Genomic DNA, 27,719 nt, shown 5'->3' with positions numbered 1-27,719 from the left:
ACCAACCCGACCCGCCAAATTACCAACCCATGGGCCTACCCTTTCTTAATTTGTTAATTGAAGAGAGAGAAAAACCAAAAAGCCGAAAACAAGGACACAGCTGAAAATCCAAAGACAAAATTACTTGTCTAAAAAAAAACCCTAATTTTACAATTGTTCAAATCAACCATGGCTGCTTTTCCTAAAGAACGTGAAAATTTCGTTTACATTGCAAAGCTTGCTGAACAAGCTGAACGTTATGATGGTTAGTATATCTTATATTTCCAATTTCCCCCAAAAATTAGGGTTTAATTCACCACCAATTTGTTTGAATGTGATAAAGTTTCGATTTTTAGTATAAATTAGGGTTTAATCGAACTTGGGCATATGTTAATTTTGCAGAAATGGTGGAATCAATGAAGAATGTAGCGAAATTAGATGTAGAATTAACTGTTGAAGAGAGAAATTTACTTTCTGTTGGTTATAAGAATGTGATTGGAGCTAGAAGAGCTTCATGGAGGATATTATCATCAATTGAACAGAAGGAAGAATCGAAAGGGAATGAATCGAATGCGAAAAGGATTAAAGAGTATAGAAACAAAGTCGAAGCGGAACTTTCGAGTATTTGTAATGATATTATGACTGTGATTGATGAACATCTTATTCCTTCATCTGCTGCTGGTGAATCTAATGTGTTTTATTATAAGATGTGAGTGGCTATTGAGCTTTTGTTGTTTTTTGATATTTTGTGTGATTTTAGTGATTGTTTTTTTATGGTTTGTGGATTTGCAGGAAAGGAGATTATTATCGTTATTTGGCAGAGTTTAAAGCTGGGAGTGACAGGAAAGAAGCTGCTGATCTTTCTTTGAAAGCATATGAGGTATAAGCTCTTGCTGTTTTAATCGTTTAAAGCGGATTTTACTTGTGTTATCTGTGTTTTTTTGGAGATTTAGTGTGTTGCCTGCGATTGATTGGAGTGTCTGTTAAGTAGTTCATTTCAGTGTCTATATGATCAATGAAGCTTTGTTGGTTTATGAAAATGTCACGATGTGTTCATCTAGTAATATGGATTAACCTTTCAATGTGTTGTCTGACGTCTTTAAGATGAATGGAGCTTTGCCGGTTTACAAAACTATTGGTGCATATTTATCTACTAGTAATTATAGATTATTAATTCAATGTATTGGTTGAAATTGTACCAAATTTAGCCCTTAACAGGTGCAGCATTTTACCGGATTTTATCTAAATACATTTGTTTTGCATTATCTGTATGTGCAAGTTTTTTCCTTGCGAAGGTTGTTGACTGGGAACAAGTTGAACCAATTCAACTGCCCCTACCGAGCCCCAAACACACAATCACACACCTATACACATGCTGACATGCAGACACACACTTCGAAAGTTTATTTTCGTCTCACCAAAAGCTTGTTTATTTAAATTAAGATGGACTATCTTAAGTACCTCCCTTCCTTGCAACACACATCTCCCTTTTTATTGAGAAATGACTTTATTGTAAAGATTATCTACTCTGCTTATCTCCCACTAAACCAGTTTAAAAATTTCTTTGTACCAATAGATATAGCACACACATAGTATATTCATCTCATTTGAGAAAGCGTGCAATCTCTCTTGTGGACTTGAACCCCTCTTTTTCATTGTAGTAAGCTAGTAGCCAATTAACGAACTCTCATTTTTAAAACTAATGTTGAAAGTCCAAGTTTTATGAAGTCTAATTTTCGTTTTCCTACAAATTGGTTTCATGGACTTATAGTAGCATAAGAAGTCATTCATCATTTCAACATCTTATGAAAGTTGCCTGTTGACATTGTAAAAAGACAAGTGTATGCATGTTTTGAAGTAACTCCACATATGTCTTTGTGCTATTTGCTTGTCTACAGTTGGCCTCCAGTGCTGCTGAAGCTGATTTGTCTCCGACACATCCAATTCGGTTGGGTTTGGCATTAAATTTCTCAGTCTTTTATTATGAGATCATGAACTCACCTGAAAGGTACAGTAGTATTGTTCATCCTTCACAGAGGAATTCCTATATTTTGGATTTCTAAATACACTTCAGCCTGATTGCATGCTAATTTGTACTTCAGGGCTTGCCATCTAGCCAAACAGGCTTTTGACGAAGCTATCTCGGAGTTGGATACCCTGAGTGAAGAATCTTACAAGGATAGCACCTTGATCATGCAACTTCTGAGGGACAACCTCACATTGTGGACTTCTGACATCCCAGAAGATGGAGGTATGATCTAACATTTAATAATTCTAGATTTATGCACGTATACATCTTGCCAATCGCACAGCAAATATATAACCTGACTTTGCATACTGTTCATCTTTATTGAATGCGTCACATAGAATAATATATGTCTCTATGCATACCACATAACCACAACAAAAGCAGCCTCTGATATGACTTATACTAATTATAGGGACTAATTATGGACTTGTTAGTGGTAAGTATAGCTTTTCAGACCAGTATACATGTTCAAATATCTTCACTGTAAAGCTCGAGACAACTAACATGTAGTGTAAAGTGAAGATACAACTAGCATGTAGTAAATTATATTCTTTTAAAGCTTTATTGGGGTCGGCTGAGCTAATGGTCCTGATGTGAATTACACAGCAGAATAATAATACAATTAAATTTTACTCAATTTCTCAAAAAAATAAATAACTTAGTAACAATACAGTTCTTTTCAGTATCACCTAAAAGTAACCCCTGAAACCTTAAAAGCCTGGGCTAGCTGGGCTTTTATTCATTGGGCCAACATGGCTATTTAAAATAGAAATAAAGATATATAGAAAAGGCACACTAGAGATGCTTATAACATCAGATCGTTTACTGAAAGTTATTGCTCTTCGAAGCAATATATAAGCTTTTGTTAGTTTAACTGCTTTCAGATCTGCTTGTGTTTCCTTCATCTGAGACTGATACAAAATATTGTTTTTGCGCCTCTATATTCTTCGTTCTCTTTCTTTTATTTTTCTTTTACTTTTCCTTTTCTATGTTTCTGACCAACCATCATTTGTTTTGCCAAGTTTCTATTGTATGAATCGCTCTTTATCACATACTCTTCCCATTTCCTGTATGTGGTCTTAGTCTCTTACTGCTGTTACGTTGTTTACCAGAGGAAGCCCAGAAGATGGACACCTCAGCTAAATCTGGAGCTGGCGAAGATGCAGAGGTTAGTCTAATATTTCTTGTGCTTTCACATATTTTGTTGGATTTTGTGCTTGCTTGTTCTTCTCACTTGAAACTTATGCTGTCATTTCTGCAGTGAAGCGTACAGACCCTTCTAGCGTACTGAATGCAAACATGAATTAAAGGATTTGCTCTCTCTACTTAATTTGTGGTTGTATTCTTGATATTTCATCTCTGTTCTTTATTTTGTATTATTGTGTTGCTACTATAATAGTTATTACCCTTGCGGTTGATGTTTCCATGGGGTCAGTTTGGAATCTCCAAGGGCTTGCTTCACTGCATGGTAGTAGATTTAACTCCAAAAGACTCCGAGTCGTTGCTTTAGAAAGTTCTCTTATTGTAATGCAAGAAAACCCAGACATGTCTGGCTTGTTGCTGTTGTATTCAGTGTTCTCGTTTTCTCTTTCTCATCGCTTTCTACATTGTCGCAGTGTGCACCCTTATGTGATGTAATAACGAATCACCAGTTATTTGTCTCTGACTTTTTTAATGGATTTGATGATGTAATAATGAATTATTAGTTCTTTGTCGGAGGTTTCTGACCTTTTTAATGGATTTTTTTTTTTTTTTTGTTAATCATCATATATATATATATATATATATTAAAGACCAAAGTTTACATAAAGTCTATCAGAGTTCAGATTGTTACATAACCAAGGGGGTGGGTTCTGAATCCATTCTGTGAACACAGGATGGGATCTACCCTGCTCTGCAAGCCTGTGAGCAACCTTATTTCCAGATCTGCTCACCCATTTTGTACAATAGCTATTTACAGCAGTTAACAGATCTAAGGCATCAAAAAGTAGTAGTTGAGAAGACCATGATATATTTGCATTCTTCTTCTCCAAAAAGATGCTGACACTTTGGGAGTCAGTTTCCACTTCCAAGTTCTGTACTTTGAACTTTAAGCTCCATTTGATGCCTTGGAGCACTCCTCTGCATTCTGCTTCTTCTGAATTGCTGTCTCTGCCATGTTCTGCTCCTGCAGCCAAAAAACATCCATTAGCGTCCCTTAGAACAAACCCATAACATGAGTCTTTTCCTTGTATGTACGAGGCGTCAATGTTTAGCTTGACATGATTAATAGCAGGTGGGCTCCAATGCATTTCCTTCTTGGGATTCAGTTGTGTTTCCTGCAAGTTCTGGTTCTCAGTAGAATCAAAGAAAAATTTAACAAGCAGTGAAATTTTGAACAAATTTGGTCTTCTTTTTTCATGAAAAACAGAGCATCTTTCCAACCAAATTTTCCAGTACAAGTACAAACATAATTTTGTCCAATTTTTTTTATTTATGGGCCACTTAGAAGGTGGATTAAACCACAAGTCTATCCACTGTTTAACCTGCAAGTGCTCAAATTGAGATAATCTGACACTTCAGGGGATAGTTGCCCATATTTTCCTAGTGAAATGACAAACTAACAATATATGATGTACAGATTCCACAGGCATACCACATAGCAAGCAAGATTTGTCATTGATATACATAATTTGAGCTAGATGTTCCCTAGTTGGTAGAATCTCATGATAACATTTCCAAGCAAAAAGTGATTCTCTTGGGCAATGTGTGTTATGCCAGAAAGCAAGATTGGTTGTTGGGATGATAGGTTGTGTATTGTGAGAACTCAGTAGGTGATACATAGACTTGACTGAGTGTGCACCTTTCTTTGTGAGAGACCAATGCAGTTTGTCTTCTAGTTGTGATCTAGATAGGTATATTTGTTGTATGTTGAGGCTGGTTGGGTGATCAAAGAGTTGATTAAGAAGGTTGATGTTCCAGGTTCTGGTGTGGTGATTAATGAGTTCTGACACACATTTGTAAGACTGGTTTGGTATAATAGAGTTTGGTACTCTCCCTTTATGCATACCTGGAATCCAAGAGTCTGTCCACATGTTAATATTATTGCCATCTCCAGTTTGCCAAATAGAGTTATCTTTGATCCTATTAAGAATTTTCTGCATACCATGCCAGAACCAAGATATATTATGTACATGTGTTGAGTTTAAGGCAGTAGATGAGTTGAAATACTTACCTTTCAAATTTCTTGTGCTAAGAAGGATGAAGGGTTAGAAATGATATACCAAAGAATTTTACTTAAATGAGCTAGATTATCTAACTGTGCATCTCTAATACCCAGACCACCCTGTCTTTTAGATTTACAAATGAAACTCCAGTTTTTGAGATAAAGAGGGTGCTTCTTACCAGTACTAGTTCCCCACCAAAAATCCCTTTGAAGGGCATTCATGGTAGTAGTGACTTTTAGAGGCAGCAGAAAAGTACTCATTTGGTATGTAGGAATAGCTGATGAGATGGGCTTAATGAGTACAGTTCTAGCTGCTTGGGAGAGCACCTTACTCTTCCAACATGAGATCCTATTATTCACTTTACAAATAAGACTGTTGAAGATCTCAGATTTAGGCTGCCCAAGGAAGAGGGGAGAGCCAAGATACTTTTCCCCAACTTGGATGGATCTCATATTCAGTAACTGCTTAATACTATTGGCTTGGTCCATGTGTAAGTTTTTGCTAAAGTGAACCCCAAATTTTCCAAAATTTATCTCTTGACCCGTGGCAGAATCGAATTGTTCTAAAGCATGAAGAAGCTCAGTTGCTTCTTCCATATTAGCTCTACAAAAGATGAAAGCATCATCTGCAAATAGAAGATGTGATATAGCAGAGCTATTTCTAGAAATCTTGATCCCATGTATTTTATTATCAGAGGTCTTTTTTTCTAAAATTCTTGATAAAATCTCCATGCACAAAATGAAAAGAATAGGTGATAGAGGATCACCTTGTCTGAGGCCCCTAGATGATTTGAAGTGTCCAGTAGGAGTGCCATTAATAACAGGAGAGAAATGAGGAGAGTTTATACATTGATTTACAAGATGTACAATCTTAGGATCAAACCCCAGAGACTTAAGTGTGGAAAGAATGGTACACCAGCTGACTCTGTTGAAAGCTTTGGACATGTCAATCTTAATAGCCATAAGACCAGATTTGCCCTTTTTATGTTTTAAGGTATGCATTATTTCATGGGCCAAAATAACATTGTCACTTATATGTCTTTGAGGCACAAAAGCACTTTGAAAAGGAGAAATGCATTTTGCCACAGAGTCTTTCAATCTGTTGGAAAGAAGTTTAGAAATGATTTTATAAGATATGTTGCATAAACTTATAGGTCTGAAGTCATCACGAGAGATAGGATTGGAGCACTTTGGAATCAAAGAAATGTTGGTTTGATTGATGTTTTCTAAAGAATGACCTTTAGAGAAGAAGTTAGAAACCAAATTAAAGACAGTTTCACCAATTAAGTCCCAAGACTTATGATAAAAATATTTGGAAAGCCATCGGGCCCGGGGCTTTGAGACCCCAATGCTAAAACAACCTCCTTAACTTCTGCATGAGTGGTGGTCTTTGAATATCTATATTATCCTCATTGGAGATAGAGCTGGCGAAGAGATAAGAAATCAGCATGGTATTAACAGTGTTATGTTCAGTGAGGAGTGTGTGGAAGTGTGTTACCACTATGTTACCAATATCTTTATGAGAAGTGAACCATGTACCTTTAGAGTCTTTTAAACACTCAATCTTATTAAACTTCACGTGTCTTAAGGTTTTGATGTGAAAATAATGAGTGTTTACGTCACCTTCTATCACATCTTTATCTCTTGATTTTTGCTTCCACAGTTTTTCCTCACTGTCAAGCAAACTATCAAGGTCCCTAAGAGCTTTATGTTCTAAAGCCACATTCTCTTTTGTAGGACATCTAGTTTGAATGCATACAATAGTTTTTTTAAGAAAAGAAATATGCTGGAAGATGTTGCCAAAAGAAGTCTTATTCCAACACCTAAGGGCTTTTTTGACGGAAGAGATGTGTTTCCCAAAGATCAGATGGGAGGGTGTTGGCTGGTGGAGGTGAACTCTGTTCCAAGAATCAGTTATGATATTAGGATAATCAGGGTGATCAATCCACATGTGATGGAATTTGAATTGTTTTGGAAGGGAAGTAGATTGTGGATGGGAGTCAAGGAGAATGGGGCAATGATCAGAGCCAAAAGCTGCTTTGTGGAAGAGGATAGCATCAGGAAACATGATGAGCCAAGCGTCATTTACTAAAACTCTATCTAATCTTTTTTGGACATTGTCTAGACCCACTCTTTTGTTAGACCAAGTAAAGGGATAACCTTTGAAACCAATATCAATAAGAGCCAGATTGTTTATGATGGAATGTGCTGGTTCACCATCTATAAAATGGTAAGGATACTTACTTGAACTCTCCTCAGGATCCAGCGTAACATTGAGGTCTCCTATTATGAGAATAGGATAATTGAAAGATGATAGAGCTCTTATGGGTTCCCAACTTTTATCCTTACATGGTTTATAGAGACTTCCATAAAAGAAACAAGCAATCCAGTGATGGTTTGTGTGATGATTTATATGAGCAGTGATGGAGTTATAGGTGGTCGAAATGGTGGTAATGGATATACCACATTTCCATAGGAGGCATAGTCCTCTGCCTTGTTATTAGCGGGGAATAACAAGATGATTAGGATAATTCACCGAGAAGAGATGTGTTTAGCTAAAGGGAGGATGATTTTTGTTTGAAAGGAAGATGATATCGATTGTTTGTTGCAATAAGATCTTTTTAAGTGTCGGATTGTATTAGTGTTACAATAACCCCGACAATTCCAGCTAAGAGTTCTCATACTTCTAAAGGAAAAGCCGACTTCTAGATATATCAGAGAAGTAAAATAAATTGGAAATACAAGTGCATAAACAGTATAAAGTGCAAGTAACAATCTCAACAAACATTGGTTCCAGTATATATGAATCTTGTGTGCTATATAGGAGTGGTGATTTATGTATAACTGATGTGATATACGGATAATGAAAATATCAACAGCAATTGTCAGCTGACATTTATAATCATGATTATCCAAGGAAATATTCACATAATGATTAGATGAAGTGGAGTATAAGTATGAACAAATGTATTGATGGGTTACCTGTTCAGGATAGATTGGGTTTGAAGCCGAACCAAGAGAAGCCGATCCAATTTCCATTTGCTGCATCCCATATGATTGCTCAGAAGATAATGCGTAGTTCTGATGATATTCAAAGCCTGGGGAGTGTGTGAGATTGTTGGTTTCCATGAAGGATATTGGGTTATGCATTTGAGCATTCAGCTGTGTATAGTCCCAATCGTTTTCTTCCATAACTGCTCGGACAGCTAATCCTTGTGAGTACAGCAGCTGAGTGACCTGTGGGTTGGTGACAAAATTCCAAACCATATCGACAGTGATTCCTGCTTGGTTATTTGTGGATTCATCATGCACCCTTGAGGTTTGGACGAACTCGATGAGTGAGTTGTTGAGATGTGGTTGTGTGGCCGGTGGTAGTGGTGTATAGTATTCTAGTTCAGAGGAGGTTGTTGGTGTTGCTGGCGGATTTTGGATGGAGAAATTAATTTTCCTCTTTTTTGGTGGGTGCTTGTTTGTTGAATCCACCATCTTTACTTTTGATTTGTAAGATCTTTTGGCAATTTGTTTGTTTGGTGAAGTTGGAGGTGGTGGGTGATTGATATTTGGGCTGCTGGTTGAGGAGGTGGTGATTTGAGAAGATATCAGATGGGGAATAGAAATTGGTATTGGACCGACCTTTTCCCCCTTTTTCTTGGTTTGGGCCCTTTTCTTGTTGGGCTTTGGAGTTATTGGTCCAGAGATCTAGCCCATAGTTGATGGAGAGATTTTTTCTGGGATATTTTCTTTGCTATCCACGTGTCTAGCTTCAACTCGTGGGGGATATCAACCGTTAGGCATGTGCTTTCTTGTGAATGCTTGTACCACCAAAAGCATACTTTGGTGGTGTGTTTTCCTCAGATGAGATGATTTGGAGGATGCTCTGGGTTCTCCACATCATATATTGTGTTTATTGCAGGTGCTTCAAGAAGCAGTTGTTGTATGATGGGTGGTGTGTGTGGAATACCTTGACAGTTGTAGGTATCATGCCCTATGCAATGGCATGAGAGGCAGTGGTAGTTGGGAATTCCCATGTAAATGAAGTCGACCCATTTTCTTCCTCCATCGAAGGTGTTGACCATTGTTCCTTGTGCGAATGGGCGAGCCAGTTCCACGTTCACTTTTGCTTTGTAACCAGTAGCATCTCGTGGTGAGTTATCAGGTGTGTAAACAGTTGTTACACTTCCAGCCGCTGCTGCCAAGTATCTTATGACTTCAGGCATTAAATGTTCTAAAAGCGATCCTTCAAAAGTTATCTGAGAACTCGATGGGTAAAGCTAATATCTTGAGGGTTTAGGTTTGGAGAGAATGCTTTTAGAACAAAAAGATAGCCTAAGATTTGCCAAGGCTGATCCTTCAAGATTCGAGCTTTATCGATTTCTTTCTCGAAGCTTAGAATAAACTTGTTTCCAGGTACCACCACAATATCCAGTGTCATTCCACTTCTGACGGATAGCCTTCTTGATCTCATTTGGTTGTTGTTCACTGTCTGAGATGATTTTTCCGATGAGTGAAGCTTCCCATCGAGCTCTAGATTTGATCATTAATTCTCTTGGTATTTCCATTATTTTGCTCTCTTCTTGGGACTCAATAATATGAGCTTGGGATAGGATATGAGATATGTGTTCCATGGTTGAGGAAAGGGAAAGATTGTCTGGTGTATATATGAGAAAGAACTGGATTGGTAGTGTGATTTGTTTTTGTGATATTTTGGGAATGAAAAAAAAATGGGATGAAAATATGGTGATATTTTCATTAGATTTGGTGTAAGATATGGTAAGGTGTGGATAATTGTGTCTAGGCGATGGAAAATGGCTTGTCTGTTGAGGTAGTTCATTGGGTGTTGTGTAAACTGTTAGAGATACCCAGTGTTCTTCAGATTTAGTTGTGATTTCTTGAAATTTCATTGGACACGCATTATCTTTGAGCTTCATATAACTGCAAGTGAATAGAAATAGAAACCGCAAATAGAAGGTAAGGTAGAAAAGTCTATCTGAGGATCTTTGAACAAATGTTAGAATCTAGTGAATGAAATGATTCATCAAGGTCGAGAGACAATTAACAGAGAAGTACATGAATATAGGCGGGAGAAGTATATGAAGAAGTAGCTATTTGGGTAGATCGGATGTGGATTGAAGGATAAGTTATATTGAAGTAACAAGATTCATCTATCTTGCGGAGTGACAAATACTTCCCTGATTAAATCAAGATCGACCCTTGATTTAAATGAAGATTTGATTACTCCTCCAGATAGAAGTGTGATGTTGAGCTTGTTCATTACACTATACCTTATACACTTGTAGATCCAATTCAGATATTACTCCAGATTTGTGTTGGAGTTATCCCTCACATGAGGAGAGAAACCGGAGACGATGAAACGGCGCTTAATTCGGCATCGCGATAAGTCGAGGCGCCGCCCAGATAGAGGGCGACTTCGCGCTCGAGTTCCAAGAATAACATAGCATTTAATTACCGGCTTCAGTCTTGGTGCGACTTCGGCTCATAGTGGATACCGCCAGCATAATTTTTGTGGGCCTTGCTACAAGATACCCATGAAATTTGGTTTTGGAGATAAAACCAAAATCAAGGTTTTGGAAAACCTAAAACCAACGAGAACCTAACAAGTCGAGGAAAGGATTGGAATCGGACTAAAACAAAGAGAGAACCTTTCTGAGATACAACCCCGTAAAGAGATAAGAGTGATCTAGTAAGGTGAGAGATCTGTAAGGAGAGATTGTAATCTTCCTTCCCACTTTATTAAGAACCGCGCTCTTGTGGAAGTAGGCATCATTGGCGAACCACGGTAAATCTTTGTGTTGTGGTTTGCTTTAAGCGCTTTACATTATTATCTGTTGTTGTTAATAGTTGTTTAGCGAGTTGGGCATGTTAGTATAGGTTGTAGTTGATATTTAGAATTCATCCGAGTTGAAGTGTGTTCATACAAGTTATCGTGTAGTGGGGAACCGATTGGTATTGGTGTAATCCCCAACAAGTGGTATCGAGCCTTGGTTAGAATAGCTAGGGTGTTATCCGAATCTTTGTCGGAAGGTGTTTTGTGAAATTCGAGAGAAGATTTGAGGTTAAATAACTTGTAGAGATGGACCATTCCGTGAACACTGTATGATGAGTCCGAATAGGAAGAACTACACCATCCGGAAAGCCAAGATGGAAGACTTGCTATACTCGCAAGGACTTGGCACTTCCCATTGAGAATGAGGGAGAAAACCGAGAAAAAGACCGATGAATTTGAGTGGAAAAAGCTTGACGAAAAGCTATTGGATACATTCGATAGTGGGATTGACGGTGTCTTTCACCATGTGGCCCAAGAGACTACGACCTTGGTCATGGAAGAAACTTCGAAGACCTTTATGAGAGGAAAGTCGGGTGAAAACAAAGTGCTAGTCGTTAAGAAGTTTGCGAACCGCGAGTACCAAGAAGGTTCTTCAATGTCTGAGCATCTTAATGAAGTACAGAATATCATCAATCAGATGCATTTGATGAAGATCAATTTGGGAGACGAAGTTGAGGCTTTGTTTCTATTAGGCTCTCTACCCGAAAGTTGGGAGACATTAGCAGTTTCTCTACATGGAGCAGCCAAGGATGGAATTGTTACCATGGAGATGGCTACCACGTCTTTGTTGAATGAGGAGACTAGAAGGAGTGCAAGAAGCAGCTCTTCTAACTCAGAGGTCCTTTTCACAGAGAAACGGGGGAGAGGTCGAAGCAGAAAACCATCTCGTTCTAGAGGTGATGACAGAAGTAAATCTAGGGGTGAAGCTAGAACTCCTAAGGCAGAGAGGCAATGTTACTATTGTGCCACCAAAGGCCACTTCAGATATGAGTGCAGAACACTGAAGAGGGATGAGAAGAATAACTGTGTACATGAAGACATGGTGCAGAGGAACGGAAACACAGGCAGAGATACTACCGCACTAGTCGACGACCTAGTGGGAATTGTGTCAGATTGTCAGGATACAGAGTGGGTGATAGATACAGGAGCATCCTATCACGTCACACCGCACAGGAGATTCTTCACTACCTACAGTTGTGGTGAATATGGTGAAGTAAGGATGGGTAACAGTGGAGTCTCGAAGATTATAGGCATTGGAGATGTTCATGTAGAAACCAATGTCGGCTACACCTTGACACTCAAGGATGTAAGACATGTCCCTGACATACGGCTAAGCCTAATTTAAATTTTTGGGAAATTAGATGATGATGGCTTTGTAAACTTCGTTTGGTAACGGGGTATGGAACCCGACCCGGAGGTTCCATTGTAGCGGCGGAGGAAAAAAACTTGCTCTCTTTACAAAACACGAGGCTAGTTTGTGTAAAGCGAAGCGAATCTTGCGAAGAAGAAGCTTCATCGAACGTGGCACAAGAGGCGCGGTCACATGGGCATAAAAGGGATGGAAGTTCTTGCTAAGCAAAAGGCCATGCCGGACATTAGAGGTACACATTTAAATACATGTACTCTTTGTTTGGTAGGAAAGCAACACGAGGGTGTCTTTCCAAAGATTCCGTCTCCGAGAAAGGACATTGTCCTTGAGCTAGTGCACACCTGCAGACTTATGTGGTCCTATGAGTGAAGTCCCACCGGGGGTTTCCGTACTTCTTGACATTCATTGATGATCGTCCAAGAAAGATATGGGCCTATAGTCTGAAGACCAAGGATGAAGTACTTGGCGTGTTTGAGAAATTCCACAGCATGGTGGAAAGAGAGACTGGGAAGTTGTTGAAGTGTATTCGCTCAGATAATGGGGGTGAGTACATTGGGCCATTTGAAGAGTATTGCCAGAGTCATGGGATTCGTCATGAGCAGACCGTTCCCAAGACACCGCAACAGAATGGAATAGCAGAGAGAATGAACCGTACCATTGTAGAGAGGATAAGATGCATGCTATCTCACTCTAAGCTACCTAGAAGCTACTGGGTAGAAGCAATGCGTACAGCCGTGCATGTGATCAACCTGTCACCAGCAAAGCCTCTGAATAGTGATTATCCAGAGAGAGTATGGTCAGGCAGAGATGTTGATTATGGATACTTGAGGGTATTTGGGGTGCGCGGGGCATTTTGTGCATATTCGAAGGATGAGAGATCCAAGCTTGACGACAAAGCCAAGCGGTGCATTTTTCGGGTTATGGAGATGAAAAGTTTGGTTACAAACTCTATGATCCGATTAACAAGAAGGTAATCGAAGTCGAGATGTTGTGTTCTTAGAAGACCAAACCATAGCAGACTTTGAGGGAGAGGGAGAAGCTACAGGCTTTCACCAATGATCTTGTTGATTGAACCGAAGTTCCCTACTGTGGAGCGTCGCGAGAAGGCATTGAGAATGCAGAGAACCATGAGTTTGAAGCTCATGATGAGAATCCTATTGCTCATAATGGGATATAACCTATTGGTATAGAAGATGCGAGATGAGATGCATGAACCACCACCGAGCAAGCGAAGTGCATCCTCCCGAGGGCACCGGCGGATGGGGCAAGGAGGTCCGACAGAGAGACTAGCTTCAACGGTATCCACCACATAATGCGTCGCTACTTATCGGATGGTGGAGAACCTATGTACTATCAAGAGGCACTTGAAGGTATAGACAAAGAAAAGTGGTTGAAGGCCATGCATGACGAGATGGATTCTTTGCATAAGAATCACACTTATGAAGTTAGTTGAGAAACCCACGGGGAGAAAAGTTCTCAAGAATAAGTGGATATACAAAGTCAAGCATGGGGAGAACAATCCTCACCCAAGGCACAAAGCTTCGCCTTGTTGTGAAGGATTCGGTCAAAGGAAAGGAATTGACTTTGATGAGATTTTCTCTCTCGTAGTGAAGATGACTTCTATCCGGGTGGTATTGGGTATGGCCGCAAGTATGAACCTAGAGGTTGAGCGGCTAGATGTTAAGGCGACTTTTCTTCATGGAGACCTTGAAGAAGATGTCTACATGGACCAACCGAGAGGGTTTGAGGTCAAAGGCAAAGGAGCACCTAGTATGCAAGGCGATAAAGAGCTTGTATGGGTTGAAAGCAAGCACCGAGACGAGTGGTACATAAAGTTTGACTCCTTTATGGTGAAGCAAGGATACAAGAAGTCCGCTTAGATCATTGTGTGTTTGTTCGAGATTTCCGGATGGGGATTTCATTGTCTTTATTCTTTGTATGTGGATGATATGTTGATAGTTGGCCCAAACATCAACAAGATATCAAGCTGAAGAAAGACTTGAGTAAGTCCTTTGAGATGAAGGATTTGGGTCAAGCAAAGCGCGATACTTGGGATCGCGGATCTTTCGTGGCGAAAAGAGTGGAAAGTTGTGGCTTTCTCAAGAAAGCTACATTGAGAAGGTGTTGATGAGATTCAACATGGATCAAGCGAAGCCGATCGGTTGTCCGCTTGGTGGCGCCCGCATGACCAAAGAGATGTGTCCTAAGGGTGAGCATGAGCAGAGTCGGATGGAAAAGATTCCTTATGCATCCGCGATGGGCGGTTTGATGTATGCCATGGTGTGTACTAGACCGGATATTGCTTTTCGCCGTTGGGGTTGTAAGCAGATTTCAAACCGGGTAAAAAGAACATTGGGAAGGTGTTAAGTGGATATTGAGATATCTCAAAGGCACTTCCAAATCATGTTTGTGCTTTGGTGGAAGTAAGCCCTTACTTGAAGGCTACTAATCGACGCAGACATGGCGGTGATGTTGACTTCGATGAAGTCCACCTCCGGTTATCGGTTACTTTGCGGGGAGCGGTTTCTTGGCAATCTAAGTTGCAAAAGTGTGTTGCCCTCTCCACTTCTGAAGCCGAGTATATTGCGCCAGCGAAAGTGTTGCAAAGAGTTGCTATGGATGAAGAGGTTCTTCGACGAACTAGGGCTAAAGCAGAAACAGTTTGTAGTTCTATGTGACAGTCAGAGCGCCATCCACTTGAGCAAGAATCCGAGTTTTCATTCTAGATCCAAGCACATACACGTGCGTTATCATTGGATTAGAGAAGTACTCGAAGACAAGCATTTGTGTATCGAGAAGATCCATACCGACAAGAACGGGTCGGATATGATGACCAAAGTCTTACCGAAAGGTAAGTTTGATGTTTGTTGTGCTATTGCCGGAATGGCGGACACTCCCCTATTGATTTGGCAATTGCATGGAGGTATCCCCTCACCGCTCGGGGGGAGATTGATGAGTTATCCCTCACATGAGGAGAGAAACCGAGCCGACGTAAACGGGCTTAATTCGGCATCGCGATAAGTCGATACCGCCAGATAGAAGCGACTCAAGGCTTCGAGTTCAATAACATAGAGGACCAGCCGCCGGCTTCCAGTCTTGTGCGACTTCGCTCATAGTGAGCGCGCTACCGGGCCAGCATAATTTTTGTGGGCCTTGCTACACGATTACGCGAAATTTGGTTTTGGAGATAAAACCAAAATCAAGGTTTTGGAAAACCTAAAACCAATGAGAACCTAACAAGTCGGAAGGATTGGAATCCGGACTAAAACAAAAGAGAGAACCTTTACGAGATACAACCACAGTAAAGAGATAAAGTGATCTAGTAAGTGAGACTGTAAGGAGAGATTGTAATCTTTCTTCCCACTTTATTAAGAACTGGCTCTTGTGGAAGTAGGCATCATTGGCCGAACCACGGTAAATCTTTGTGTTGTGGTTTGCTTTAACTGCTTTACATTATTATCTGTTGTTAATAGTTGTTTAGCGAGTTGGGCATGTTAGTATAGGTTGTAGTTGATATTTAGAATTCATCTGGAGTTGAAGTGTGTTCATACAAGTTATCTGTGTAGTGGGGGAACCGATTGGTATTGGTGTAATCCCCAACAATTTGTAATTTCCATATGCATCAGAGTCTGTCGCATAATCTCTGTTGTTTGTCTTCAGTTGCTATATTCCGGCTAGATTTACTTTGGTTACTTTTACCACCATTCCTGGTTTGCTTTTTCTATGGCTCCTGTATGTATTGGATCAGGTTATGATACCAGCGGGCATTAAGATTTTAGGAAGCTTCAACCCCAAACGTAATTGTTTCCAACCAAACATCGAAAAAGTATTGAGTTGGATTGTACAGTGGTGGTTGTGTAACAAGATTGATGGTTTCAATTAGCATCAGTAATTGTTTTTGGTGGCCGATTCTCAAGTTATAGCTATATTGTCTGATATGTACGATTTATAGGAACTCACATTATTTTGGTTGACATGCCTCTGATGAACTTAAGTGGCTAAATCTACTGAACTTTGACTCGACGAAACGCAGTCATACACCATTTAGCATGTGTTTAATTTTGCAATTTTCAATCTTAAAATATCCAAGTTATGGTTTTGAACTAGTGATATTAACAAGAGGTATTGTCGCCTATGGGGGTTTCTTTAACGCCATCTAAGTACACTGAACATTCACAAATAATCTTTCTTAACAAGGTCTATTCATCAAGTGAATTGCGCTCAATTTCTTGAAACCTCAGAAGATGAAAGTTCTGCAGCATCTCATGTCTCACGGCAGTGTGGTTCCAGTTAACCATCTTTGAGAGATGCATACCTATTTCCAAACAGTGTGGCATCAGTGATTAAGTCTTTGAAATTCTTTCCCCATGGTGTGTTGCTTACCATCCATTGAATGCCAAGACGAAGCACATTTTAAAAAACAGACATGTTTTAAAAGTGGACGTAAGATGCTCTCATTCAGTGTTATGACTCCGTACTATAGTGTGGAGACAGTCTACTCCAAAACCTACCTTGAGCTGAAAAATGAAGATGGAATATCTTTTCTGTGAAAGGTACTTGACTATACTTGATTAGCTGATTTGAATGTCTATTTTCCACAGAAACATGTGTCTATTTAGTATATTAGCTGATGTTTACTACATATATCATTAGAGGCCTTGGCATGTGCTCAAGGGAGTCGAGGGTTTAACGGAGGTAAGGGAAGTGTAATATTAAACATACACGATCAGAGAGTATATTCTTCTCAATTATTTAGTGTATTCCAGTCATTAATATAGGATTGAAGCTCCTACACCGAAACTATTAGTGGCTTTTGGTGTATATCAAATTTGTGTGAACTTGACCCTTCTGGGATTCGGACTTTTCGAACTGTTTGAAAAACTCATTTTTATGATTATCCTCATTGTAGTTGAATAAAGTTTGAAACGAAATTAAGGGTCACGCATTGAGAAGACAAGTAGAAGGTTATGTTGTTAGCTTCTAACAATTTCATAGCCTTTTAATTCAATCTCTTGACCAGCGGAAGATACAAAGAAAAGAAGATAAAGGGTTTGAGCAGTTTTTTATCCTGAACTTGTTTGAAAGAAACAGTGTAGATTTAAGGTTATGTTTGGTTTATCAAATCATCACCTTCAAAATCTTGACAATTTGGCTACAGAGATGAGTAACCTTTGAAAAAGGAGAATTCTCAACCAAGTCAACTTACAAATGCACTCAGGACTCGAGAAGTGAAGTAAAGGTAAACTGAAGTAGCGTGCCAGGGTGAGGGGTAAAGGTAAACTGATCTGGCAGCTGTGTTGTTCTCTGGAAATCTAGCTACCTACAGAAGATAGAGTTATGTACGTATAATTCTCAGCAATTCCTCATGTTGTTTCTACAATGCACATACAGAGAATTCGAAGCATTTATTCTTTAAGAAGGTATGGCTGAAGGTTAAGTAGAATTTATGCTGTGATTCCATGAATAAAAACGTGGTGGCAAATTGATTGAGGAAGTATTGTTTGTATTTACTTTTAATAAGTGGCAATCAAGGTCCATTTGTTAAATTAAGAACAAGTACAATGGAGAACTGTTAAATTGGGCTGCTAAGAGATGAGAGTTCTCAGGCACCCGACTTTTTGACACTAGGCCCACTGGTCTGTGGAATGATAGCTTAATGGGCCTGGCCCAAACGGGACCATGATAGAAGGCAGTAAAATGCTTGGTGGAACAGGGCGAGCGCTAGAGAGGCAAGATGGGAATATAGGATCGACGGTTGAGAAGAGACTACGGTGTGAGGAGTATAAAGGAAAAGAGAAGGACCCCAAAGAGAAGAAGAAAGAAGGGAGAGGGAGATTTTAGGTTGTAACAGTACTGTTAAGTGTTAACAAATGTAAAACTGATTCAATTGGCTGCGTGATAAATGAACTTCAAAGCATATTCCTTGATATGGTGACATAGATGGATATATATATATATATATATATATATATATATATATAGCATTGAAGTGTCATAAGTTCATAAGAAGTTGTTTATGTGGCGAATAAAATTGGTTACTCATTTCATCATTCATGTGATTGCAATGTCTAACCTACCACGCACTTTCTTCACCAAAAGACATGGCGGGATAGAGAAATATGAGGGGTATGCTATATGCATAACAAACCACTGCTTCATTCCCGGATATACAACCTTTTGACAACCTATCTACCCTGGCATAACTTAACTATATACAAAGAAAATAGATTTTACGTACTTTTTCCCAAAATATGCGTAGATGTGATTGAGGTACTTGGCTGTGAGTTGCCTGTGACAATTTCATTCAATCATCTCAAAATCTTGCAATGTCACGATCCGAGAAGGGCTCTTTGCATTTCTCTTTGTACTATGAGCCCAAACATGAAATTGTACTAATCTATACATGCAGGCTCAAAACACTTGCAACATTCACGGTCATGACTAGCAACATCTATAGGCCATTGGCGGAAAAAAAAATATAGAGAGAGCGCGCGCTAGTAGATTGACGCCTTGCTAGCTTAGCCTGTCCGACCCAAACCCAAGTAGCTAAGTCACATGCATTGGACCAGGGAATAAGCTTAATTACACGCACACTAACTGGAAATAATTTTCAAATACGCATAGATACTAAGCACAATCTAAAGGTACAGCTGAAGCAAGCAACCCATGCTCGATTGAACCTCCTCAAATGTAGACTTTGAATCAATACTAGTGGTTATGTGTTCTCCTATGGGTTCTGGTATTTGCTATTTTGCTATGCAAATGATTTAGGTAACTCTAATCAAATTATGGTATGCACGAATCGTGCAAAAATATTGTCGTGATCAAAGGCAGATTTGATAGAAATGACACAATGAAATGCTCACATGGCCACACTTTATGTCATCTGTACGATTATATTTGACTGCAAGAAGGCACTGAGCTTTAAACATCGATTGTTTCAAATTTAGGCAATTGAGGTGAATAGCATGCATAATTTTTTGAAAATTTTATCAGCATTTCAAAAGGGTACGAAATTATAAACTTTGTGCTACGTCTTAACTCGTAAGGCGCCATCTCTGTTTTGTATAGGAACAAATGATGTAACTTTTTCTCAAGTAATTATTCTTAATCACCACCAATCATGTTAATTTTGGTGTCCATTTATCCACAAAAATTGTGGATTAACCACTCAAGGATCAATGGCTCAAAAAAGAGTACAAATAGTACACCAAGAATAATGTCACATATAATAATGAGAGTGAAATGTAATACATTGGTCAAACTTATAAGACTATTAGATGTTTAGATGTGAGCAGTAGGAAGAAGACCATATGACTTGAGAATTTGGGGGCAGAAGGGGAGTGGTATCTTCTTAACGAATCCCAAAGGGTTGGCAAAGCGTACATTGGATGTGATGCCATTGTTCTTGCTGACGAGAACGCGAGCACGGTCAAGACCAGCGATGATTTCGTTGCAGTCATTCCTTGGGCTGTTAACAAGGACTACTTCACAGATTTCATCCTCATGATCTCCTTCTACCTCAAATTTGTAGGCACCACTGGCACCACATACACTTTCGACGGTGAATGTCACATTCGCTGAGTTAACACGGTCTCTGCATTCCAATTTCACCTTGGCACCTACATCATTAACATCAACACATAAGACATTAATAAGGTACTAGTTGTTCTATTGCAATGCTAGATTGCGCAAAACATTTTTATTGTAATGTGGTTGACATTTACGCATTCAAACTCGCAAACGGAACAGAAACCGCATTCTATGTATGGCATAGAATCAGCATTTACCGTTGATGTATTCGCTGGCTGAGGTCTCGAACAAAGTGCGGCAGGTATCACAGTAGACCTGGCCGTGAACTTGTATTTTGTCATGGCAGTAAGCAGCACCTAACAAGGATAGGAAGCAAAGAGAGGCAATGAGGGCTACAAGCTTTGCCATCTTAGAAGCCTACTCAATTCGCAATTGCATTGATAAGGAGAAGAGAAGGGGTGTTCTGTTGTTGGTAAACAGTTAGAAATTTGTTTCATTTGTGAGGTGAGAAATGGGAATGACCTTTTCTTCGCTCTTTGTTCACCCATTTACGGGGAATCCCAAATCGTAACTATATTAATATCCGTTTCTCCTAAAATGCTCATAGTGAACCACGTCAGCCAAATTTTGAAAAGAGTCCCTACTTAAATAAATGTCTTCAAAGTGGAAGTTCAATTATCCACAACTAGTTGATTTATATAAGCCCGGTCACTAGACCAGGCCAAAATGACTATCTCCGTAGAACTACTGGAAGGAAAATTTTGAAATTGAAACTAGAGTCTACGCCCTCTTACACCTCATGATTGCATATATCTGAAATCTGATAATGGTTAGAAGGGCAGAAGGCAACACACATTGTACCTTGTACTAGCTATATTTGAAGGAAATCTTACTACCGCTGCTCCAACTACGAGATGTAACTTTGGAGATTCCACTCAATCTTTAAGTTGCCACTGCCACAACGGCAAGATGTAACTTCGAGCTCAAAAAAAAAAAAAAAAAAAGATGTAACTTTGAAGGTTATTCCACTCAAACTTTAAAGGCTTGTCCCATCCATGTTCCATCTCAGGGGCACCTCTTGATAACAGAGATACAAATCTGCCCTCTTTACAAGCTCAAACTAATAGAGTGTCGGAGGTTTGACACTAATACAATGATAATATATTCTGGAATCCCTTTTCCTCACATGATCAATCACTGAATCTTATATTTCAGCTGAGTACACATAATCAACTAAATGGCAAATGTGTTTCAGTGGATCTTCCATGTATGTCTGTGAACAGTTTTCCAGCAGAAGTAATGTAACAGGAAAATGACGAGCACAACATCAGAACACTAGAAAATGCATAGGCGAAGTATCTACCTGGCTGGTAGCTCTGCCAACTTTTCTTATAGTGTCCCTGAAGACAATAAGTCACTGCAGTCGTCGTTCACACTTCTTAGACATCTTTAACGCTTCAGGCAGCTGTTACACCATTACTGATCAGGACCGAACACCTGCCAATATTTCAAAGAATATAAGCAACGTAAAAGAAAGCAGAAAATAGGTAAGCATTGTTTAGTGTAGATGTTGGTTTATTTAGGACTACGACCTGATGATTTATTGGATAGGGAATGACTGCACTCTTCTTGGAATAAGAGTTGCCTACGTATCAAGTTTCTCGGGGTCAACTTGAATCAAGCCTTACGTAGTTCATCTCTCTCTATTTATAGATGTGACCATTATGAGTTGTAGATCCACCTTGTGTGCTATCTTGATGATTCGCCATTACTCTATTGTTACAAAGTTAATGTCTTCTTGGCGTTGATTGGGCTCCAAGATCACGCTAGTTAATATCCTTCCCTAAATGGCTGTAACTGATGTTGACGACGACCTGGGTGTTGGGTCGTTAGTACGATATGACGTTGTGGGATGAGTTGAAGTAGAACGTCCTATTGTATGGACACATGTTATGTAGTGTAGAACGGAAGGTACTTACACAACCCCCTTTATTTTTTATTCATTCATTGGACAGCTGTTGTGTGGAAGAATAACGGTTAAAAAGTAAAGTTTGAAAACATGTGTTTGACAGCTATTTTGTTTTGAATTTAGGTTTCGGGAAATGTGCAGGAACTGTTGGGCTGGATTCGTGGGCTCGGAATTACGGCGATTTGTGGGCGAGTAATGATTTAGGTTTTGGGAACACGAAATATTTTGATTGTCTTGAGGTATTTGGGCAGTTGAGGGGTTTTTGACTTGTAAAAGCTTTTTGTTTGTTCACTTTTCAACCAAAAAAAAAAAAAAAAAAAAGGAAAAATCCAGAGCGAAATAAAAGGAAAGAAAGCAAAGAAAAACTTATCATGGCCCTTGCCATCAGGTTCGTATTTTCAACTTAAAAATTTGAGCTTTCCTTCTTTCTTTGATTGTGCAATGTCTATGACTAGTGATAGTTTGAGTGGTGAGATTGAAGCTGGTAAATGGAGAGAGAGAACGGTAAGTGACGAAGAAGTTGAGGAGAGGGTTCGTAGTAGTGATGAAGCTTCGTCGTCTTCCTCGTTAGAGATGGTGGATGAGAGGAAGCCTAAGTCGGTGGATTGTTATGCCGCTTTGAGGGAGGAGTTTGGTTGGGTGGAATCCGATCTGTTTGTGTACGATCTGGCTGGGGAGAAGAATTTGTATAGTAACGACTATGTTCTTTGGGGTGGAGGAGTAGTTGTCTGTTATAGGCAGTTGAAGGCTGGGATGAGGCTGTCATTTTCCCGTCTTACTGTGGAGGTTTTGAACTTTTTGGGGAAAGCCCCTTGTCAGCTCGTGGGGAATAGTTGGAGGATTCTCCATGTGTTGGATTTGTTGAATGACAGGGGCTACAACATCTGTTTAAACGATGTGACGGAGCACTTTGTTGTGAGGAGGTCGGGTGCTATGAACTTTAGTTTTCATGTTTATAAGGAGAAATCTCCTATTATTGTGGGGGGTGAGTAAGGAGGAATGGGGGCGTAAGCCGTTGTTGTCTATGGGTAGATATTGCCCGCCTGGTTTGGAGATTGATAAATGTGTTGTACAATTTCCTGGTAGGTCGTTGGTTGTAGGTCGTAATATGCGTGTGGTAAATTATAATTTGGACGTTATGATTTATTTGGTTTTGTTTTTGCAGAGATTTCAACCCATTTTCGTACGAAGAACGGTGTTATTGAAAGGTTTGCTTGTTTGTGTATGGAGGATAAGCAAGCTTTGTTGGAGGAGGTTGTGCATTACTTCAAGAGGCGTAGAGGAGAGAAAATCAACCGTAAGAAGCTGGAGCAGAAAGCGAGGGCTCGCAAAGCTGTGGTTGTTATCTCTGATTCTAGTTCGGGTTCTGTCATGGAGAGGGAGAGTCAAAAGAAAACACCTGTTTCTGGAGCGAAAAGGAGTGGAGGTGCAGCGCATCCTTTTGCAACGCCAAAAAATTGTTGCTAAAAAGGGTCTTTTGCAACGCTTTTAAGTGCTGCAAAAAGTTTGTCGTGTTATCTGACCCAACTCACTTAGAACTATTTGTTGAGACGCCAATGGCGTGGCAAATGTTCGCAATTAAATATTTCTCAAAATCAAAAAAATATTTTTTTTTTGAAGAAATTTATTATTTACAACGCTGGAGGTGCTGCTATAGTGTACGTACTCTGTTTGCAACGCCTTTACTGTTGTAATAGCTTTTTATGAATATAAAAAATATATTAGGAATGACTGTGCTGCAACGCAGTTGGTGTGGCTAATGGGCTTTTCATGGGCGGGTTCTGCTGTTTTCACATGAAACGTTTGTCACTGGGCTAGTTTGTTTGAAGTCCAGGCGCTTTTAACTAAAACTAAAAAACTCAAAATTGACACTTTTGACTAAAACCAAATCATTAGCGAAAAAAAAACCTAAAATGAAAAAAGCTTTAAGTTGAAAAACCCTCCACTGCCGCAGCTCCATTCAACAAAATGAAGGTTCCATCTCAAAACCTATCTGCTTAGATATTAAATGAAATCCGTAGATAGATTTTGCTTTCTAAATCTCAATGTTTATTTTCTCGTGTCTTTTTTACAGTTGAATAGCGCCAATCCAACCACTAGTTGCTAGAAAAAAATTGAAATCGGTGATGACCAGAAGTTGTAAGTTAATCTCTCCATTTGTTGATTTACGGATACAATTAGTGGCTTTTGCAGTTGCATTTTCAATTATCTATTGTTCGTTGATGGCTGGTTTTTGTGTTTGCGTAAATCCTGCTGTTTATTGGGTATTGCTTGTGTCTACTATCCGTGGTTAACTTTTAGAAGGTTTATAGGGCTTTAGCTTAGTTGTCTGTTTATTTGTTTTGCACATTCTTGGTAATTTTGAGTATAGGTCTGAGTTCTCACTGAATTTTACATTTTCAGCAAGCTAGGTAGTGGAAATGGAACTCCAGGCCAATTCAGGTTTGTCATTTTACTCTTCCTAATGATAAATTACCCCTTACCTTTCAACTGTTGAGTCAAAGGGCTAATACATCCTCTGTTTCTATTGGGGATGTCATTCGGGTAAACTAGCCATTCTATGTTTCTTTTTGTACTAGTTTCAGATATATTTTCTTCAATTGAAGAATATTTATAAAATGTTTGCACCCTTAGCATATCATTTAGTGATATTCTCAGCAGAATCAGTGAGGTATTGGGTGTTAAAATCTTCTGCTTCATAATACCTTTTTGTAATCAAGTACATATAAATTTATACAAGGACGTACTAAGCATGATCTACAATATCTTTTTTGATGGGGTTAGTGTATACTAGCTACAAATGTGATGGCCTTCAAGTAGTACAATGTGATGGCCTTCAAGTAGTAGATGCTTATCTTATGATCCATATGACATCTATGTTTTTGTGCGAGGTAGTGACGTACTTGTGTTTTGGTCTTTGCTTGCTTGTTTCAAGATGGAGGTTTGACACAATTATAAGTAAATATTATTAATCTCTACATATGAATTTTTTCGGTCAAGAGCTTATATTATTGTTTGATGAAGCAGGCAGATTACAAATGCTTCTTGTTCTTATCATTTCTGCTTCTTACCCATTATTCTATCTTGTTCAATTCAAACTATATTGGTAGAGTAACGCTGGGCATAAATATAGTCAAGCCATGATGCAAGTCGCGGTGTTACAGATGTTGGCAGAGAAAGTAGAGATGACACTAACAAAATCAATGGATGCTGAAGCTAAGAAGATGCAAAAGGTAGTAGCTGCAAGGGAGATGCTGAGAGCTTACATATGCGTGGAGAAGGAACAATTCATAATTACTCCCAGCGAGGTATGTGTAAAAACACCCTTACGTGGTGTTGCTACATGTTAAAGCTAAATAATCTTACAGTTTGCTTTACTGTTTTTTGTTCATTTTGGCATCAAAAATCTGAACTGTTGTTATCTTTTCTAGCTTATATGTGATCTAACGATAAAACTTGAGATTTTACACCCATGCCTAGAGATCAATCTCAAGGGTCACAACTTTATTATATGAATCAGACTATTAAATCACTGCCATTTTTCTGCTTTCTCTACTATATCTATCCATTTCATAATTATTTTGCAATCTTTTCTTTTTATGTAGTGCTCTCTTTACTACATCTATCTATTCATTAAATAACTTGAGTTTGATGCAAAAGCTCAATGTTTCATCTTGTCATGCTACCTAATTTAACTTCTAGGTCCTAGTAGCTACAGATCCCTGTATGCCATTTACTTTTAAAGATAGCTCTTTGCAGACCTAAGTTCGACAGCTGGTTTGCTTTTTGCAGAACGGACTGGAAATATAATATTTAGAGCACAACAGTCCTTTGTAGAATGGCTATGTTATCTGGTATGGAGTCCAACAGTCATACTAGTAACGGATAGACAAGGTCCCTTCATTACTTTGTCATACGTAATTGGAGGTATCTTTATACTTTTGTTAATCTATCCGATCGGTTTGCTAAATTTCGATTTTGATGTTTTTGGGACTCATTGTAGAAGCTACAACCATATAAGTATTTGATAAATTTGATCATGTAAGTAAATCTTTTTACGTCTTTGATTGGTTATTGATAAATTAAGTTGCAACAGGATGGAGACTTTGACCAACTGGTTGTAGTGATTTTTCTACATGCTAGGTCTATAAGTTTGATTTGGTAAACATATTTTCACATGCATTGATTACTTCGAGTGCATTTTAGCTTTGTTACTTGTTCAGATAAGTTTACTTACTTCTTTTTTAAATTCGTTGTACCAGATTGGTTGATTTGTTGCCGGTAGATTGTTCATGAAGAAAACATGGATGGATGTTGTTCAAATTGGCAGGCTATGGACATTTGTAAACTTGCTAAAATCTCATCTTGAAGAATTTTTCTAATTTAGTTGATTGCTGTGAAAGTTATGTGATACAATGTATTAATTATGTGGATATTTTTGACAATTTTGTAATAGATGATCTATTGATCTAAATTAATGAAATATATTTTGTTATGGCTCATGGTGTTGTTATTGTTTTCTACATAAATTGCATTAGGAAGAATTCTGCACATTCAAAAGAATCAAAATATAGTGTAAAATACAGGTGTTTTGACCATTGGCAATTAAAACACTCCTTTTGCAATGCTTTGTACATATCAATAGGGTTGCTTTTAGTAACGCCGAAGGTGCTGATAAAAGTCACCTTTTTGCGATGCTGTATGGTGTTGTTAAAAAATGTTTTTTGTGACGCTAGTCGTTGCAAATAGTTTGAAATATTTTCAAAACCAATTTAATTTTAGAAAATGAAGTAGCGATGCACATAAACTATTAGCAATGAAGTGAGGCATTGCAAAAGACTAGAAGTTTTTGCAACGCCGTTGTATGCATTGCAATTGATCATTTGTGACCCACTTTTTAGCAACGCCTAGTTTAGTGCTGCAATTGATTAATTGTGACGCTTTTTCATACAATTAGCGACAGGGTATGGCGCTGCAAATGAGCCTTTATGTTGTAATGTAGGACGTTTGGTGGGGTTGCTGAATGCCGTTCTGGGGTGGTGAGGACGGTTGGAGGTGTGACGCCTTCCAGACATCCTGAGTTGGGTGACGCAAATCGTTTGTTATCCCAAAGTTCTGAGTTAGGTGATTCAAATCGTTTGGCACCCCATCGTTCCGAGTTGGGGGATGGAGGGCGCTTTGCGTCAAACCGCTTCTTCTCTGGTGATGCAGATCATTCTGCATCCAACTGCTTCTCCTCTAGAGATGTGGGTGCTGGGAGTGGCAGTGCTGGTGGAGTGGGTGATGCTCCCACTTCGTTCAGGAAACCTAATCTGAAAAGGAGTTCCGAAGTGGTTGAGTCGGAGGGGGCTAAGAAGGCCCAAACTGAGTCTGAAGAACGACCTGGTACTGTTGAAGGTCGTTCGTCTTCAGGTCGGGTTCATCTGAAGAAGATGAACCTAATTGATTTGGCTGTTGATGCTGGGGTGGCTGAGGCCCGTGGAAAAAAAAAGTTGGTGAGGTTGAGCCTGTTGCTGAGTAGGGCAAGGAAGTCCGGACCCAAGTAAGAAGAGTGACAGTGATGTCCTTGATAGGATGGTTATGTATGAGGACCCCTATAGTGGGCTGAAGAAGTTTGTTGAGAATGGTGACTGTAGCTTCAAGTCCAAGTTGGTTGGTGGGGCGTTGTTGGAGAGTATTGTGCTTGATAGGGATAAACGCAAGCTAGATAATAAGGGTCTGGAAGTGTATTTGGTGGAGATGGAACGGTCGTTGTGCTATGTGAGTACTCTTCCGTTCTGAGTTTGCTTA

The 27,719-nt window shown here is 39.2% G+C and overlaps 3 protein-coding genes and 1 long non-coding RNA gene across 8 annotated transcripts; 2 read left to right on the top strand and 2 right to left on the bottom strand.

Moving 5' to 3' along the window:
* Positions 1-60: 60 nt before the first annotated feature.
* Positions 61-3,719, top strand: LOC147478073 (14-3-3-like protein D). Its single transcript, XM_086584858.1, has 7 exons — positions 61-244; positions 382-688; positions 772-859; positions 1,878-1,987; positions 2,082-2,230; positions 3,121-3,176; positions 3,270-3,719. The coding sequence occupies exons 1-7, from the start codon at positions 169-171 to the stop codon at positions 3,270-3,272; spliced, it is 789 nt and encodes a 262-aa protein (XP_086440984.1). The 5' UTR covers positions 61-168; the 3' UTR covers positions 3,273-3,719.
* Positions 3,720-3,963: 244 nt separating this feature from the next.
* Positions 3,964-8,571, bottom strand: LOC147478072 (uncharacterized). The gene is made up of 2 exons (XM_086584859.1): positions 8,196-8,571; positions 3,964-4,175 (listed from the first exon to the last, which is right to left on the bottom strand). Exons 1-2 carry the CDS (start codon positions 8,478-8,480, stop codon positions 4,098-4,100), a joined length of 363 nt encoding a protein of 120 aa, XP_086440985.1. The 5' UTR covers positions 8,481-8,571; the 3' UTR covers positions 3,964-4,097.
* A 10,934-nt stretch (positions 8,572-19,505) lies between these two features.
* LOC147478071 (anther-specific protein LAT52-like) lies at positions 19,506-20,467 on the bottom strand. Its single transcript, XM_086582653.1, has 2 exons — positions 20,218-20,467; positions 19,506-20,049 (listed from the first exon to the last, which is right to left on the bottom strand). Exons 1-2 carry the CDS (start codon positions 20,366-20,368, stop codon positions 19,712-19,714), a joined length of 489 nt encoding a protein of 162 aa, XP_086438779.1. The 5' UTR covers positions 20,369-20,467; the 3' UTR covers positions 19,506-19,711.
* Positions 20,468-23,791: 3,324 nt separating this feature from the next.
* Positions 23,792-26,431, top strand: LOC147478070 (uncharacterized). Of its 5 annotated transcripts, XR_015209094.1 has the most exons (7): positions 23,792-23,903; positions 24,004-24,068; positions 24,333-24,371; positions 25,094-25,237; positions 25,722-25,856; positions 26,026-26,090; positions 26,192-26,431. It is a non-coding gene; the product is annotated as an uncharacterized LOC147478070 (long non-coding RNA). The 5 variants fall into 5 exon arrangements; XR_015209096.1 differs by lacking the exon at positions 26,026-26,090; XR_015209097.1 differs by lacking the exons at positions 25,722-25,856; positions 26,026-26,090 and adding an exon at positions 24,825-24,887 and having other exon boundaries at positions 25,040-25,237.
* Positions 26,432-27,719: the final 1,288 nt, after the last annotated feature.

The sequence above is a fragment of the Coptis chinensis genome, chromosome 9, assembly GCF_015680905.1.
Source record: "Coptis chinensis isolate HL-2020 chromosome 9, ASM1568090v1, whole genome shotgun sequence".
NCBI lineage: Eukaryota > Viridiplantae > Streptophyta > Magnoliopsida > Ranunculales > Ranunculaceae > Coptis > Coptis chinensis.
Note: the sequence above shows the minus strand (reverse complement) of the source record. Positions and strands in the feature narration are given on the sequence as shown.

Coding starts and splice junctions, on each gene's coding strand:
- LOC147478073 (XM_086584858.1), top strand. CDS start 169: ATGGCTGCTTTTCCTAAAGAACGTGAAAATTTCGTTTACATTGCAAAG. Junction 245..381: donor ACAAGCTGAACGTTATGATG/GTTAGTATATCT, acceptor TTAATTTTGCAG/AAATGGTGGAATCAATGAAG. Junction 2,231..3,120: donor TGACATCCCAGAAGATGGAG/GTATGATCTAAC, acceptor GTTGTTTACCAG/AGGAAGCCCAGAAGATGGAC.
- LOC147478071 (XM_086582653.1), bottom strand. CDS start 20,368: ATGGCAAAGCTTGTAGCCCTCATTGCCTCTCTTTGCTTCCTATCCTTG. Junction 20,050..20,217: donor AGCCAGCGAATACATCAACG/GTAAATGCTGAT, acceptor TTAATGATGTAG/GTGCCAAGGTGAAATTGGAA.
- LOC147478072 (XM_086584859.1), bottom strand. CDS start 8,480: ATGGTTTGGAATTTTGTCACCAACCCACAGGTCACTCAGCTGCTGTAC. Junction 4,176..8,195: donor ACCCAATCTATCCTGAACAG/GTAACCCATCAA, acceptor TTTTGGCTGCAG/GAGCAGAACATGGCAGAGAC.